At 36.3% G+C, this 17,964-nt stretch overlaps 1 protein-coding gene across 4 annotated transcripts in view; it reads left to right on the top strand.

Annotated features, from left to right (window-relative positions):
- Positions 1-17,964, top strand: part of HOOK3 (hook microtubule tethering protein 3) — a 107,491-nt gene that overhangs the window by 64,201 nt on the left and 25,326 nt on the right. For all 4 annotated transcript variants that reach the window (XM_045997874.1, XM_045997872.1, XM_045997875.1 and 1 more), the window contains exons 12-15: positions 1,240-1,350; positions 2,044-2,131; positions 9,708-9,777; positions 12,433-12,573. In XM_045997874.1, the coding sequence (XP_045853830.1) occupies positions 1,240-1,350; positions 2,044-2,131; positions 9,708-9,777; positions 12,433-12,573 (410 nt within the window). The remainder of the gene's footprint in view (positions 1-1,239; positions 1,351-2,043; positions 2,132-9,707; positions 9,778-12,432; positions 12,574-17,964) is intronic.

Below are 17,964 nucleotides of genomic sequence, written 5' to 3'. Positions count from 1 at the left end.
AGAAAGAAAGAAAAAGCCTGAACATATTTTAGAACTAATGAAGTACATCACAGATAGTATTAACAATGAATTACAAAATAAATAAGGAGTCAATACCTTGAAATATTGCAGTACAATTCTGTAATACATGAATTCTCTCTACCTATTTTGATCTGTGGCTTAATGTACTTTTTCAGTGATAGTATTTTTGTTTCCACAGGTTCTCTGAGTGTTCTTTCAAACATGCCTGATCATCTTCCTTTCATAATTTAGATTTCTGTCTTTATTCTCTTTATGTATTAGACCTTGTATTTTATAACTGATAATTCCAGTTAAATCTTTATAGGTCTTATTCTACTACTTTATTGTTACTACTGTTAATGTTTTTCTAACTGGTGTTCATGGTCGCTTCTTTATGGCCTTTGCTCTTTCATTTGGCTCATCTTTCTCTTCAGGAATACTTGGGGGTTTGGTTGATGTTGTGTTCCTCCAGAGTGCATATGTTTTGTTTAGGCCATGTATTTTACAGCACTACCAACCAAGACTAAATTAATTGCTTGAGTTAAGATTTGCCAGATAAAACATGTGATAAAAACGGAAACAAATCTACCTTTTAGCAGGCCATAGTTAGAATCAGAATTTCAAGTTACACTTTATAAACCCAGAGCACTCACTGTAAGACAGGCAATCTTCCTTACTGTTTTCCTAGCTAATGGATTTTTTCCTAACCAATCTGTTTACTGACTCAACACCTTTTAAAACCCACGGTGGTTTAACAACATCTTCTTTTAAATTCAAAGTTCTAGATTCCTGGTATTAACAGTTGGTAGGTGCTTCATGATACTGCATAGCTTCCACACAAACTTCTCATTGCAGTTTTTGCCCCTGAAGGTTTCCCTTACTTTCTTGTAAGCTTAGCTGTGCAATTGGACTGTTTTCCCTTCATGTTTCTTTGACTTTGTGCTCAAAGAGTTTCAGACTCCTTTGTTACCTCTATAATAGGAAATTGAAGCCTGTTCTATAGGTTCTTTCATGATTTTGTACATTACTACTCTGGATGATCTGGTTTTAGAACCCATAATGTCTGGGCAGGTGTTTTCTACTAGATCTCTTGTTGGGGTAGGCTGCTATGTCATACACATTTTTATTTTTATTTTTTAGTATATATGGGGCAGGGAGTTTTCATAGCTCTGCAAAAGAAAACAGTGAAAAATTTTAATGTTTCAAATTATACAAATTAATGGTACCTTTCTGAATCAGGTAGTAGAACTACAAAATAGATTATCTGAAGAATCGAAGAAAGCAGATAAATTAGATTTTGAATATAAGCGGCTAAAAGAAAAAGTTGACAGTCTTCAAAAAGAAAAGGATGTGAGTATAAGGCATTTTGGCTTTGAGCACTGCTAAAATTAAGATAATGATATTTGATTCCTTCTATTTATGAATTTTTTAATTAGAGATCCTGTTTGTTTTTAAATTATAGAAGATTAACATTTGTGTTTCACAAATAAATGTAAAATAGAAGATTAAAAGAATATTTTTGGTTCCACTAATTTCTTTTGTATATCTCTTGTATATCTTTTTTATTACTGTTGCTTCTTATACATTGTTCTGCTCATTACTTTCTAAAAATTTGTGTAGCTTTTTGTTTTCTGTAGAATTAATACAGAGAACACAATTCTTTTTTTTGTTCAGCATATTTTGAATCTTTTAAAAATGTATACTTTGTAATGGTTTGTGAATATTTAAAGGCTTTGCTGTTTGATTTTTTATGTCTAATGAAAGGAATGTTATTTATGTAATGTACTTATGTCAAGGACAGAGTAGACACTTTGTTTCTTATATTTAACTGTGGATAACATTGTCTTACACATAGTAGATATTCAGTATTGTTAAATGGGAACAAGTTTGTTATTTTCTTTTTATGATCTGTCTGTGGAAGATCAAATGGTGAAACATGCCCATTTTCCCTGACGTTCATCATTCCCTTAGGTAAGGCAGAGACCACTGATGAATAAATTCATAAAACTTATATAACTTTCCTTCTTTTTAATGTCCCTCCAGAGGTTAAGAACAGAAAGGGATTCCCTGAAGGAAACCATTGAAGAGCTTCGTTGTGTACAGGCTCAAGAAGGACAACTCACAACTCAAGGTAAAAACTTTTCAGTAGCCAAGATTATTTATTTATTATGGTAACAGTAGAAATTTTAGCTTCAGGGACTCCTGGGTGGCTCAGTTGGTTGAGTGGCCAACTCTTGATTTTGGCTCAGGTCATGATCTCAGGGATCTGGGATCAAGCCCCATGTTGGGCTCCACGCTAAGTAGGGAGTCTGCTTGAAGATTCTCTCTCTGCCCCTTCTCTCCTCCCCCACACTTACATGCTCTTTTTCTCTCTCTAAAATAAATTAATTTTTAAAAAAGTTTAGATTCATTTTAAAGTGCTTGCACCAATGGATGAAAATGCAAAATCAGTGAACAGGCCATGAAGTTGATATAAATTTTAAACTGTACCCAAATTTTATGGCGAATAGGCTATAATAATGAGACCAGATTTACTTGCCTATTTTGTATTTTAATTATATTTAAATATTTGAATTTTATTAGGTCAAACTATAAACATTTGTTAAGTCATCTGCATTAATAGTAAACCTGCAAAGTTTTATTCTGGCAAGTTTCTTATGACCGCCTTAAAAGTCAAACTTTCTAACTCAGTGAGGTTTTTGGGTTTTTTTGTTTTGTTTTGTTTTTTACCTGAGTTGTGGGGTGGATATCAGTCTATTACAGGACTTCTGTCCAAAGTAGAGCTCTGCTGTTCTCACAGGGGAGGAGCAGCACTTAGCTCAGTTAGTCCCTCGCACTTTTGTCATCATGCTGGCAGATGTGGAACCCGAACAGTGACTTGCACAGCTTCACAGTTGTTTGTGCCCCTCTAGTAACCAGGACTTGGCTTTTCAGTTACCTGAAACTGGAATTTCCTCTGACTACACCCTCCTTTTTCTCCTCATTCATTCTACCTATTGCATTTCACCTTTAACCCCCTCTCTGTTGTTTCTGTTGATAAGCTGGACAGTTCTCTTCTGGCCTCTTTTTCAAGCTCACACAGTTTGCCATGCAGCCATTTTAACTGTTTTCCTCACCACTGTCTTTCCTTATCTTGAAAACTTGTGAAACCCCAATTCAGATAGCCTAAAGTTTTTTTCTCTATTCCAAATTAACCAAGGCCAGCTAAAGACAATTATATATCTTTCTCTTTTTTCTTTTTTTTTAAAGGTATAATTGGCATATAACATTATGTTAGTTTCAGCTGTACGATCTAATGATTAACTATTTGTATATATTCTGAAACAGTCACCACACTAAGTCCAATTAACATCCATCAACATACATAGTTAGAAAATTTGCTTCTCTTGTAAGGAGAACTTTTAAGATCTACTCTCAGCACCTTTCAGATACATAATACAGTATTATTAACTATGGTCACCATACTGTGTACACTATATCCGTGTGACTTATTTATATTGTATCTGGAAGTTTGTACCTTTTGAACCCCTTCACCCATTTTGCCCACCCTCTACATCCCACCTCTGGCAACCACCAATCAGTCCTCTATTTGTGAGCTTGGTTATTTTGTCTTGTTTTTTTGTTTTGTTTTCTTTAGAGTCCACATACAAGTGACATTACAAAGTATGTATCAGATACATCTGTTTTCCTGTATTTGAGTTATTTCACTTAGTGTCATGCTCTCAAGGTGCATAATACCCCAAATGGCAAGATTTCATTGTTTTTATGGCTGAATAATATTTATACACGGAAACACATGCCCCCTACAATTTGTTTATCCATTTATCAATTGATGAAACTTAGGTTGTTTCCATGTCTTAACTATTGTAAATAGTAAGGGCACAGATATCTTCTCAAGTTAGTATTTTCATTTAATGTGGATAAATTCCCAGAAGAGGAATTGCTGGGTCATATGCTATTTCTATTTTTAATTTTTTAAGGATCCTCCATACTGTTTTCCATAGTGGCTACACCAAATTACATTCCTTCCAAAAGTGCACAAGGGTTCTCTCTTTTTTTTTTTTTTTTTTTTTTTTTTAAGATTTTATTTATTTATTTGACAGAGAGAGAGATCACAAGTAGGTAGAGAGGCAGGCAGAGAGAGAGGAGGAAGCAGGCTCGCTGTGGAGCAGATGGGGTTCTCTTTTCTTCACATCATCACAGCTTATTATCTTGTCCTTTGGATAATAGCTATTCTAACAGTTGTGAGGTGACATCTCATTGTAGTTTTGATATGCATCTCCCTGATGATGAGTGATGTTGAACATCTTTTCATGTGTGTGTTGGCCATCTGTTTGTCTTTGTAAAAATGCCTATTCATATCCTCTGCCCATTTCTTAATTGTTGTTTTTGCAGTTGAGTTGTATGAATTCTTTGTTTTCAGTATTACTCTCTTATCAGATGTATAGTTTGCAAGTATTTTCTTCCATTTATTACATTGCCTTTTCATCTTGTTAATAGTTTTCTTTGCTGTGCTGAGGTTTTTTAGTTTATAGTAGTCAGAAATAGATTTCTGCTTTTGAGAAAAGTATGTATTTTTACATACACATACACACACATAATTATTTCTGAATGTAACTGGACCCTTGTTGCTGCTTGGTAATCCTTTCATGTATCTCTAACCAACTGTATGAGTTTTCCCAAAATTTAGGAATCAGCCTAAGCCTTAATTCTTTAACTCTCAGCTCCTTTGTCATCTCAAGAGAGGCCATCTTATTTAAATTTACACATTTGTTTCTTTGCTACCTATAAACCTCTTATGTTTTAATCTTATTTATGTATATGTTGTTGACCTAGGAATTTTGCTCTAAAAATTTACCCTAATGAATTAAAGCGTTGTTTACAATAGTAAAATTTAGGGGGCGCCTGGGTGGCTCAGTGGGTTAAAGCCTCTGCCTTTGACTCAGGTCATGATCCCAGGGTCCTGGGCTTGAGCCCCATGTCCGGCTCTCTGCTCCGCGGGGAGCCTGCTTCCTCCTCTCTCTCTGCCTGCCTCTCTGCCTAGTTGTGATTTCTCTCTGTCAAATAAATAAAATATTTTTTTAAAAAAAGTAAAATTTAGAAACAACCTAAAAGTTAGCAGTCTTATTCAACTGTATCCTGTAGAGCCATTAAAAAGAATGAAGTAGATCTTACATGCCTGACATGGAGAGTTGTGTATGTTATATCATCAACTTTAAAAAAAAGTTGGTGACATTATGATAAACACTCTTAGCAAGAGTGTTCTAAGAATAGAAGGAAACTTCCTGAACCTAATCAAGGATAACTATGAAAAACCTACAGCCAACCTGATACTTAATGCTTTTCCCCTAAGATCAGAAACAAGGCAAGGATGATCACTTTTTTTTTTCCTGTTTTGTTATTATTTACTAAACTCCAATATAGTTAACATACAGTGTTATATTGGTTTCAGGTGTACAGTATAGTGATTCAGGAATTCTGTACATTTCTTAGCTTAATCCCCATCACCTATTTTCATCCATCCTTCCACTTTCCCTCTGGTAAGTTGTCTGTTCCCTGTAGTTGAATAAGAGTCTACTTTGAGGTTTGTCTTTTTCTTTTCTTTTCTTTTTTTTTTTTTTTTTTTTGAGAGAGATAGTGCAAGCAAGGAAGGACCAAGGGAGAGGGAGAAAGAGAATCTTAGCATTATACTCTCTAGCTCCATTCATACTGTTGCAAATGGCAAGATCTCATTCTTTCTTATGGCCAAATACTATTCCATTGTGTGTGTGTGTGTGTGTATACCACCTCTTCTTTATCCATTTATCTATCATTGGATACTTTGGCTGCTTCCATAATTTGGCTATTGTAGATAATGCTGCAGTAAACATGGGGGTGCATATAAGGATGTTCACTCTTGCCACTTCCCTTCTTCATAGTATCAGAGGTTCTAGGCAGTAGAGTCAGGCAAGAAAAGAAATAAAAAGGCATTCAGATTGGAAAGGAGGGTATAAAAAAAGATCATAGAACTAGTAAATGAGTTCAGCAAAGTCTCAAGATAAAAGATTGGTGTATAAATACCAACTATATTTCCGTGTACTACTAGTAAATAATATGAAAATGAAATTACAGTAATATCATAAAGATTAAAATGCTTGGGAATAGGTTTGACAAAGTGTAAGACTTGTATACTGAAAACTATAAATCATTGCTGAGATGAAGACCTAGATACATGGGGACTCCTGGGTGGCTCAGTCAGTTAAGTGCCTGCCTTCAGCAGAGGTCATGATTGCGAGGATCCCAGGGTTGAGTCCCACATCAGGCTCCCTGTTCAGCAAGGAGCCTGCTTCTTCCTCAGCCTGCCGCTCCCCACTGCTTGCGCTCACTCTCTCTCTTTCTCTCTCTGACAAATAAATAAAACCTTTAAAAAAAATCTAGCTATATGGAGAGACAGTCCATGTTCTGGTATCAGAAAATTAACTCTAGTTAAGATTGCAGTTCTCTTTATTGATTTAAAGATGTGGTGCAATCCCAATCAGATTCTTAGCACACTTCTTTTGTAGAAATGGACAAGCTGATCCAGCAATTTATATGATACTACAAAGGAGCTAGTATAACAAAAAAATTGGAACGGAAAAGTCTGGACAGCTCACACGTTCTAGTTTCAAAACTTATAATAAAACTACTATAATTGAAATGAATGAAATTCACGTAAGGATAGACATCTCGAGATAATAGAGTGTAGCACATGAATAAAATGAAGGAAAAAAACCACCTGATCATCTCAATTGATGCAGAAAAGGCATTTGACAAAATCTAACACCCTTTCATCATAAAATACGTGCACACACACACCAAAACACCTCAATAAATTAGGGAAAGAACTAGAAAGGGAATTTCCGTACGTGATAAAAACTATATATGACAAACCCACGGTGCACATCATACTCAGTGATAAAAGACTGAACGCTTTTCCTTTAAGATTAGAAGCAAGAACGCTGAAAAAATAAATAAAATGGAAAAAAAAAATTAGAAGCAAGACAAGTATACCAACTACCACCACTTCTATACTTCTATTCAAAATAGCACAGATGTTCTAGCCAGAGCAATTAGACCAAAATTTTTTTAAAATCTGAATTGGAAAGGAAGAACCAAAACTATCTCTGCAGATGACATGATCACCAAAATCAAAAAACATTGCTTGGAAGTAATAAAATGAATTCAGCAAATTTGCAGGATACAACTCAGTTACATTAGCTGCAAAAATAAATTATATATGCATACACTAATAATGAACAATACAAAAAGGAAATTAAGAAAATTTTATTTACAATAGGATCAAAAAGAATAAAATATTTGGAAATAAATTAAACTGAGGAGGCAAAGACTTGCACCCTGAAAACTGCAAAAGTATTGAGATAACAATACTACCAAAAGCAATCTACAGATTCAGTGCAATCCTTACTAAAATATAATGGCATTTTTGCAGAAATAAAAAAACCCATCCTAAATTCATATGGAATGTCAGTGGACCCTAACTAGCCAGAATAGTCTTGAAAAAGAAAACAGTTGGGAGAGCAATCAACGCAGTGGGTATAGGCACTAAGGACAGTCATGTAGACCGATGGATTAGAATAGAGAGCCCAGAAATAAACCCTTCTATATATGGTCAGTTGATTTTCAAAAACAGTATGAAGGAGAAGAATAAATGAAACAAGATGGGATTGGGAGGGAGACAAACCATAAATGACTCTTAATCTCACAAAACAAACTGGGGGTTGCTGGGGGGAGGTGAGGTTGGGAAGGGGGGAGGGGGTTATGGACATTGGGGAGGGTATGTGCTATCGTGAGTGTAGCTGTGAAGTGTGTAAACCTGGTGATTCACAGACCTGTACCCCTGGGGATAAAAATACATTATATGTTTATTTTAAAAAAAAAAAAAAAAAGGATGAATACCCAACTTTTGTAGCAACATGGACAGGACTGGAAATGATTATGCTGAGTGAAATAAGTCAAGCAGAGAGAGTCAAGTATCATATGGTTTCACTTATTTGTGGAGCATAACAAATGACATGGAGGACATGGGGACATGGAGAGGAGAAGGAAGTTGAGGGAAATTGGAAGGGGAGGCAAACCATATGAGACTATGGACTCTGAAAAACAACCTGAGGGTTTTGAAGGGGCGGGGGGTGGGAGGTTGGGGGAACCAGGTGGTGGGAATAGGGAGGGCACGTATTACATGGAGCACTGGGTGTTGTGCAAAAACAATGAATACTGTTACGCTGAAAAAAATAAATTAATTAAATATTTTTAAAAAAAAATCAGTGTGAAGACCATTCAGTGGTGGAACTGAAAGTCTTTTCAACATACTATGCTGGAAAAACTGGATATCCACATCCAAAATCATGAAGTTGTACCTTATGCCATATTTAGAAAATGAACTCAAAATGGATAAAAGACCTAAATGTAAGGGTTAAAACTATAAAACTTTTAGAAGAAAATGGGGAATTGTCATGCCTCTGGATCTGCTTCTTGGAATTGATACCAAAAGCATAGACAATAAATGAAAAAATTGGACTTCATCAAAATTAAAAACTTTGTGCATCAAAGAACAGTATTGACAGTGAAAAGGCAACCCATAAAATGGGGAGAAAATATTTGGTAAATCATCTATTCAATAAGTGATTGATTTCCAGAATATATAAAGAATTTATACAGCTCAACAAAACAACAGCAAAAAAATAACTAAGTTCACTAATGGGTAAAGCACTTGAATAGATATTTCTCCAAAGAAGATACACCAAAAAAAAAAAAAAACAAAAAAAAAACAAAACACATGAGAAGCTGCTCAGTATCATTGTCATTAGAGATATGCAAATCAAAACCACAGTGAGATGGTTCTCATCCATTTGGAATGGATTATTACCAAAAAAAGAGAAACAGAAAGAATTCTTGGGAAGCATGTGAAGAAATTGGAACTCTCATGCCTTGCTGGTATGGGTGGTTCTTCAAAAAGTTAAATATAAAATTACCACATGATCCAGCAACTTCATTCCAAAGTAAATATCCAATTCAAAGCAAGGACTCAAGCAAATACTAGTTTACCAATGTTTGTAGCAGCATTATTCACAGTAGCCAAAAGATGGAAACAACCTAAATGTTCCTCAGCAGATGAACAGATCAAGAAAATGTACATACATGTACATGTATTTGTATACATATATGTAGCCAATGGAATATTATTTGGCCTTGAAAAGAAATGAAGGGTGATAAATTCTGTAACATGTTTGAGTTTACAGAACATTCTGAATGAAATAATCCAGACACCAAAGGATAAATATTGGTATGATTTAACTTATGTGAGGTATCTAGAATGGGCAAATTTATTGAGACAGACAGAAAGTAAAATAAAGATTATGGGGGCTAAGGAAGAAGAAGGGAATTCGGGAGTTATTGTTTAATGGTTATTAATTTATGTTTCCGGGTAAGGAGTTTTTGGAAATAGGTAGGGATTCCACAGCATAGTGAATGGAGTTACTGCCACTCAGTTACACACTTCACAATTGTTAAATGATAATACAAGGTGACTGTGACATGTTCTTTACTTAACAAAAACGAAGACTTTAAATGTTAAAATTTTTAATGCTTAAAGTCGGGTTGCATGTAGAAACTAAACGAATTCAGTGTACTCTCTCTACAACCTTGGATCCTTGTTTGTGTATTTATAGGGTTAATCCCTCTGGGAAGTCAAGAATCTTCAGATAGTCTGGCAGCAGAGATTGTTACACCTGAAATCAGGTAAGGAGATCATGAAATTCAGTCGTGCTGCACAGTATTCCTGGAGGAAATTTATCCCTCTGCAGTATAAAGAGGATCAGTTTGTTACTCATTTTTACTAACGGTTTCAGCATGAACTCAGTATTTAATGTTTGTGTTTGCACCTCTTCAAGGGCCAAAGAGACGTGATTTTCCCATTTCAGTAGGACAATATATGACACATTCACAGCAAACTAATATATTCATGATTGGATATCCTTACAAGACATTTAGCAGTGAAACCACTGGCTTAAAGACAAAGGTTATACATAGCCAACAGCCTGCAAAATTAGTCACTCAAATTTATTTAACTACATGAAATGGTCTGGGAAAGATATAATAGAAATATCTCCCCATTTCTACTACTTCTGCCTCAATATTACCCTATATTCTTATTTAGTCATAGCGTTTGTAAAATTCCATTTTTTCACTATATACCTGGTTTGATATGGAAGAATGAAGAATGAAGGGAGAGGCACCAAGTATCCAGCAGAAAGAGGATGGTTAATCCTGAATATTGCTTTTACCTTCTTTAGGACTATTTGCCCCCTTTAATAATTGACACTGGCCTTGACTCCTCATAGCATCTTTGAGGGATATTAAATGAAATAATGGTTGTGTAAGAGTTTTATGAAGTCTGAAAGTTACCATAGGCATTCAGTCACTTGTTGAGTAAATGACAACACAATTTATTCTTGTTAGCATTTATTTAAGGAGGACAAACAAAAGGAGTACGATGCAGCACCAACAGTGGAAGCCTCTTGTATACCTTTTACTTTTCTACCATCTGATGTGGTACTTTATCATTGGGCCAATAATATTTGTAGAATGAATGAACATTTTTTTGTTTATGAATGCTTCCAAGCACATGGCTATACCAAAAAAATATTAAAAGTTTTGGAGTGCCTGAGTGGCTTAGTCAGTTAAGCATCTGACTCTTGATTTCGGCTCAGGACAAGATCTCAGGGTCATAAGATCGAGCCTCTGTGCTGGGTGTGGTCTGCTTAAGATTTTCTCCCTCTGTCCCTCCTCCCCTTCCCCCACTCATGCATACACACTCATTCTCTCATCCATAAGTAAATAAATAAAAATTTTTAAAAACAATTTTTAAGGAAGCTTTTAGGTTATACAGTTGATTCAGAGGTGTCGAACCTGAGGAAGAGAAAAATGATATTCAACAAATAAAATGGCTTTTTTGAGTATGACTCAATACGAATTCAAATATACTGTTTCCAGAAGAGCCATCAAGAAAATGAAATGGTAAAAGAGTTGAAATATAGCACTGTATTAGTGGAAGGTGTACAACTTGATAATATATGTCTGTATTGTGAAATGATCACTGCAATAAATTTAGCAAACATTCATCACCACACATAATTATAATTATATTTTCTTGTGGTTGTACAACTTTTCCTTTGAGCAGTTTGGCAGAATATGGATATTGTCTACAAATATCCACAAAAGTAATTTCTAGAAATTAATCCTAAGGAAATAGCCAATAAAGCTGATTGTTATTAACATGTTAAAGTTCAGAATTGAGGGCACCTGGGTGGCTCAGTGGGTTAAAGCCTCTGCCTTTCGGCTCAGGTCATGATCCCAGGGTCTTGGGATCGAACCCCGCATCGGGCTCCCTGCTCAGCGGGGAGCCTGTTTCCTCCTCTCTCTCTGCCTGCCTCTCTGCCTACTTGTGATCTCTGTCTGTCAAATAAATAAATAAAATTTAAAAAAATTTTTTAAAGAAGTTCAGAATTGAGGGCGCCTGGGTGGCTCAGTGGGTTAAGCCGCTGCCTTCGGCTCAGGTCATGATCTCAGGGTCCTGGGATCGAGTCCCGCATCGCGCTCTCTGCTCAGCAGGGAGCCTGCTTCCCTCTCTCTCTCTCTCTCTCTGTGTCTACTTGTGATCTGTGTCAAATAAATAAATAAAATCTAAAAAAAAACAAAAACAAAAAAAAACCCAAACCTCTATTTAAAAAAAAAAAGTTCAGAATTGATAACAATCAAATTCTGAATAATTGGGCATTGATTAAATAAATAACAATTCATCTATATTGTTTAACATGTCATTTAAAGTATTATATTACCATTGATTTGTAGTATTTAATGATATGAAAAGATTGTACTCTTGCTAACAGGCTGGATTATTAGAGCTGCATCTGCTATTTACACTTATTCACAGTTTATCATATTTATAGGACTGGGTGGAATCTTAAAGACATTCTTCATTGAATATTATATCTTGCCACCAAGTCATTAGCAATTCAAGAGCGTGGCATTAGAGACCATGTTTTTTGACGAGAAGCAAGGAACAAATATATAAATGCATTCATAGCTTTAACATTTAAACCAAAAAGTAAATAAAATTTTGAAATGGCATTAATTACAAATCATAATATTTGAAGACACTGTTAATCTTCAGATTATCCGTTTTGAAAAGAAAGTAGACCTGAAATGTAAAGCCTTAGCCAGTTACACGAGCTAAATTCTTTGCAGGGGCTTGTTTTTTTTGTTTGTTTGTTTTTTGTTTTTTTGTTTTTCATTTCTGTTCTCTGTGTCAAATCTGTAATTATGCATAGCTGGATTTTGATAATGATATGGTATTGATGTGCCACATAACCAGTTTTTCTTTTGCTCATTCAGGGAGAAACTTATTCGTCTTCAGCATGAGAATAAGATGTTAAAAATCAACCAAGAGGGTTCAGACAATGAAAAAATCGCCTTATTGCAGAGTCTTCTGGATGATGCAAATCTCCGCAAGAATGAACTGGAGACAGAGAACAGGTAGGAGTGTGTGTAGATGGCAGCATTGAGGCACAGATTTTCTCTGTTTTCCTTGATGTTGATTCCCTTAAACACAGATTTTAATTGTATTTGAATACGGATAATGTGTTATTCCATTTCATGTTGAGAGGGGTTAATCAATTTTCCTACTTATGAACAGACTTGTGGGTAAGTATTGTGCCTCTTTACAGCAGCATTTCCCTGTTTATTTCTTCAAGCAGAATGATATCAGACCCCTCCCCTTTTTCCTTTCTATTTGCTGATTAAAAGTAGAGGATTAAAAAAGAGTCTGATCATTATTTCAGTCTTCCACAACAACTTTAGTTCTATGTATTACTAAATTAATAAAGTTTACCCTGTTTTTATAAGCTAATATGTTGAAGGATCAGTTGATGTGAGAAAAAGAGGATCCATCATAACTGAATTGACAAGAACTTAAAAAAAAAAAAAAACCTGTTATTTCTTGTGAGCCTTAAATGTCATTCATCTTATAAACAATTATGAGAGTTTAGAATCTGCACGTTTTCAGTGTATTGAATTATGCAGTCATTCAAAACTACTTTAAAGCAGTAGCTTACTCTGGAAAGGATTACTTTTATATTTTGTTGTGAAAGTCTTTTGGTTCTTTTCCTTTCCGTAGTGCTGTGATGTGCTATAATTTTTTAGGGATTTGACATTTTTATGAATGGTTTCATAGTTTGCCTGATATTACAGATTCTTTGTTTATTATGCCTAATTGATTTGGCACTTCCCAGGTGTGAGTCAGTCTTGTGAGTCCACATTGTTATTACAATTTTACATGTCCTGCCCTTCTTGGCACTTTAATTTTTAAAACTGCTGAGGTAGAATCGGCAAACAGTATAAATACCAGGGTAATTATTAGAGCACAGTTAAGCATAAACAGAAGGAGAACCGTTTTATGTGAGTTCTTAGAGCATAGAGAATGAATACTTTTTAAAAATACTTAGAAAAAATTTTTGAAAAGGGAATTGCAGAAAGCAGCTCGCAGTCCCACAGTCCCATGGTGAGAGCACCCTCTATTCCAACACCATCATCCTTTGCCTCTAGGCTATATTTTAACCATCTTACAGGAAGGCCTTCTCTGTACCCTAATTTTTTTTCCAGTGAATCCTTTATAATGATTTCCAGTGAATTCCTTTATAATGCTTTCCATTGTTTCTCACAGGCTTTATAGCTATTGGCCTTCTCTCGTCAGAAACAAAACAACTACTAGTCATTTGAACAGCACTCATGTTGTAGGTGACGGATTATCTCCCAAGTCCTGATGGCATTTATAGCTGTTTACAACTTAGTATTGTTTGTTCTCTCTCTCTTTTTTTCAATCATTTTACCTTCTCTTATTTTTTCATCATGGTCAGTGTACTCTTCAATCCCAGTCCCTTCTTTCCCCCTTCCCTACAGCCACCTCCCTTCTGAAAACCATCAGTGTGTTCTTTATAGTTAAGAGTCTGTTTCTTAGTTTGACTTTTTTTTTCTTTCCTTTGCTTACTTGTTTTGTTTCTTAAATTCCACATATGAATAAAATCATATAGTATTTGTCTTTCTCTGGCTGACTTACATCACTTAACATTATATGCTCTAGCTCTCTGATGTCATTACAAATGGCAAGACTTCATTCTTTTTATAACTAATATTCCATTGTATATGTACCACCTCTCCTTTTTCTGTTCACCTATCATTGGGCATTTGGCTGCTTCCATAGTTGGGCTGTTGTAAATAATGCTGCAGTAAACATCGGGCTGCCTGTATCCTGTTGAATTAGTGTTTTTGTATTTTGGGGTAAATACCCAGTAGTGCAGTTACTGGATCATAGGGTGCCTATATTTTTAACTTTCTGAGGAACCTCCATGCTGTTTTCCTTGGTGGCTGCACCAGTTTGCATTCCCACCAACAGTGCAGGAGGGTTCCTTTCTCTCCATTGCTCATCAACACTTGTTTCCTATGTCTTTGATTTTAGCCATTCTGACAGGTGTGGGGTGATATCTCATTGTAGTTTTGATCTGCATTTCCCTAATGAGTGATGTTGAGCATCTTGTCATGTATCTCTTGGCCATCTGGATGTCTTCTTTGGAGAAATGTCTGTTCATGGGGCACCTGGGTGGCTCGGTTGGTTAAGTGTCAGACTTCCACTTGGGTCATGATCTCAGGGTCCTGAGACTGAGCCCCACATCAGGCTCCCTGCTGAGCGGGGAGTCTGCTTATATATCTCTCTCTCCCTTTGCCCCTCCCCCTGCTCATGCTCACTTGCTCACTCTCTCAAATCAATAAATAAAATGTTAAGAAAAGTAATGTCTGATTTATTCTAAATGAAACAAGATGGGATTGGGAGGGAGACAAACCATAAATGACTCTTAATCTCACAAAACAAACTGGGGGTTGCTGGGGGGAGGTGGGATTGGGAGAGGGGGAGCGGGCTATGGACATTGGGGAGGGGAGGCGAACCATAAGAGACTATGGACTCTGAAAAACAACCTGAGGGTTTTGAAGGGTCAGGGGTGGGAGGTTGGGGGAACAGGTGGTGGGTAATGGGGAGGGCACGTTTTGCATGGAGCAATGGGTGTTGTGCAAAAAGAATGAATACTGTTACGCTGAAAAAAATAAATAAAATGGAAAAAAAAAAAAAGTAATGTCTGTTCATGTCTTCTGCCCTTTTTTTAAATTGAATTTTTTGGGTTTTGGTTGTTGAGTTGTTTATGTTTTCTGTGTTTTCTGGATACTAACTCTTTATCAGATATGTCCTTTGAAAATGTCTTCTCTCATCCCATAGGTTATCTTTTAGTTCTGCTGTTTGCTGTGCAGAAACTTTTTATTTTGATGTAGTCTCAGTAGTTTGTTTTTACTTTTGTTTCCCCGCTTCGGGAGACATATCCAGAAAAATGTTGCAATGGCTGAAGTCAGAGAGATTGCTGCCTGCACTCTCTTTAAGGATTTTTATGGTTTTAGGTCTCACATTTAGGTCTTCCATCCATTTTGAGGTTATTTTTGTGCATGGTATATGTTTGGATGATCTGTCCGTTGATGTAAGTGGGTGTTGCAGTCCCCTACTATTACTATATTACTATAGATTAGTTCTTGTTGGTTATTAACTGGTTTATGTATTTGGTTCTCCCATGTTGGGTGCTTAAATTTTTTAAATTGTTATATCCTCTTACTGAATTGTCCCCTTATATAGTGTCCTTCTTTGTCTCTTGTTACAGTCTTTTTGTTTTTTTTTTTAAGAGTTTATTTATTTGAGGAGTGCCTGGGTGGCTTGGTCGGTTAAGTGTGTGCCTTCAGCTCAGGTCATGATCCCAAGGCCCTGGAATAAGGCTCCTTACTCAACGGGATGCCTGCTTCTCCCTTTCCCGGCTTGTTCTCTCTCTCTTTCTCTCTATCAAATGAAGATTTTACTTATTTGAGAGAGCAAGAAAGCATGAGTCAGGCTTAGGGGCAGGAGAAGCAGACTCCTCGCTGAGCAGAGAGCCCAGTGTGGGGCTCAAGCCCAGGACCCTGAGACCAAAACCTAAGCCGAAGGCAGATGCCCAAACAACTGAGCCACCCAGGTGCCCCTACAGTCTTCATTTTAAAGTCTACTTTGTCCATTATAAGCAATGCTACCTTGGCTTTCTTTTGACAGCTATTTGCATGATAAGTGTTTCTCCATCCTCTTTCAATCTGCAAGTGTCTTAAGGTCTCAAATGAGTCTCCTGTAAGCAGCATATAGATGGGTCTTGTTTTTCTATCTACTGTTACCCTTTGTATTTTAATTGGAGCATTTAGTCCATTTACATTCAGTGTAATTATTGATAAATATGTATTGCTGGTTTTGTTACTTGTTTTGTGGTTGTTTCTATAGTTTTTCTGTGATCCTTTCTTCCTTTGCTCTATTTCATGGTATATTGGCTTTCTTTCATGATATATTTGGATTCCTTTCTCTTTATTCTTTGCATATCTATTATTGGTTTTTGATTTGTGCTTACCATTAGGTTTGTATATAACATCTTCTGCATATAGCAGTCTATATTAAGTTTAAAACCATTTTTTACTCCTCTGCCCCACTGCATGTTTTAGGCATATTGTGTCATGTGTTATATCCTTTCATGAGCCCCTTGACTAAATTTTACAGAAATAACTTATTTTTACTACTTTTGTGTTATTTACTTCTCATACTCCTTTCTGGCCTTTCCTATCTACTCAGAGTCCCCTTTCATATTTCTTGTAGAGCTGGTTTAGTGGTCATGAATTCCTTTAGTTTCTGTCTGAAAAACTATCCTTCCATTCTGAATGATAGCCTTGTGGGATAGAATATTCTTGGCTACAGATTTTTCCCTTTCAACATGTGGAATATCATGCCACCCTTCTGTCCTGTGAGGTTTCTGCTGAGAAATCTACCAATAGCTTTATGGGGTTTCTCTTGTATGTAACTGTTTTCTCTTGCTGCTTAAAAAAAATTTTTTTAATCCCTGTTTCCTGCCATTTTATGTGTGTTGGTATGAACTTTTTTGGGTTGAACTTTTGGGGGCTCTCTGTGCCTCCTGGATCTGGATATCTGTTTCCCTCCCCAAATTTGGGAATTTTTCAGCTATTTCTTCATATAAATTTTCTGCCTTCTTATCTCTCTCCTTCTGAGATCCCTGTCATACAGATGTTATTACCTTTGATGGGGTCACCGGTTTCTGAAGGCTATCCTGAATTTGCTTAATTTTCTTTACTCTCCTTGGCTTAGCTTGGTTACTTCCCATTGCTCTTTCAGATCATTAATTTATTCCTCCACTTCATCTGGCCTGCTATTTATTCCATCAAGTATATTTTTAATTTCATGTATTGTGTACTTCACCTTTGATTGGTTCCTTTTTAATGCTGTGTGAAAGATCTCATTGATGTCCTCCATTCTTTTATCAAGTCCCGTGAGTATCTTTATGTTTCCTACCTTACATTCCGTCAGGCATATTACATATATTTGTTTTGCTTTGGCCTCTTGTTGTGGTTTGGTCCTGTTCTTGCATTTGGCCCATATTTCTGTGTCTCCTCATTTTGTCTTACTTTCTGTGTCTGTTTCTATTAGGAAAGTCAGCTGCTTCTCTTGCTATTAATGGTAACAGCCTAATGAAAAAGAGGTCCTGTAGTGCAGTGTTGCCTGTTCCCCGGGGCCTGGCACTTCAGGGTGCATCTCCTATGTGTGGGCTCTGCTGTTGAGTCTTGACCTCTTTTTCCTTCATTCCAGTTGTCTTTAGAGGCTTTCTTTGCATATTGTGGACAGTGTTTGGTCCCCAGCAGGGGTGGGGAGTGTTTTAACAAGGTGTGCAATGGTGTGCTTGTGAAATGAGATCTGACGCACAAATGAGACCAGAGGTCCCACAAAACACACAAGTTGGGAGATGGGAGATACGA

The sequence above is a fragment of the Meles meles genome, chromosome 2, assembly GCF_922984935.1.
Source record: "Meles meles chromosome 2, mMelMel3.1 paternal haplotype, whole genome shotgun sequence".
NCBI lineage: Eukaryota > Metazoa > Chordata > Mammalia > Carnivora > Mustelidae > Meles > Meles meles.
This window is presented reverse-complemented; position numbering and strand designations above follow the sequence as displayed.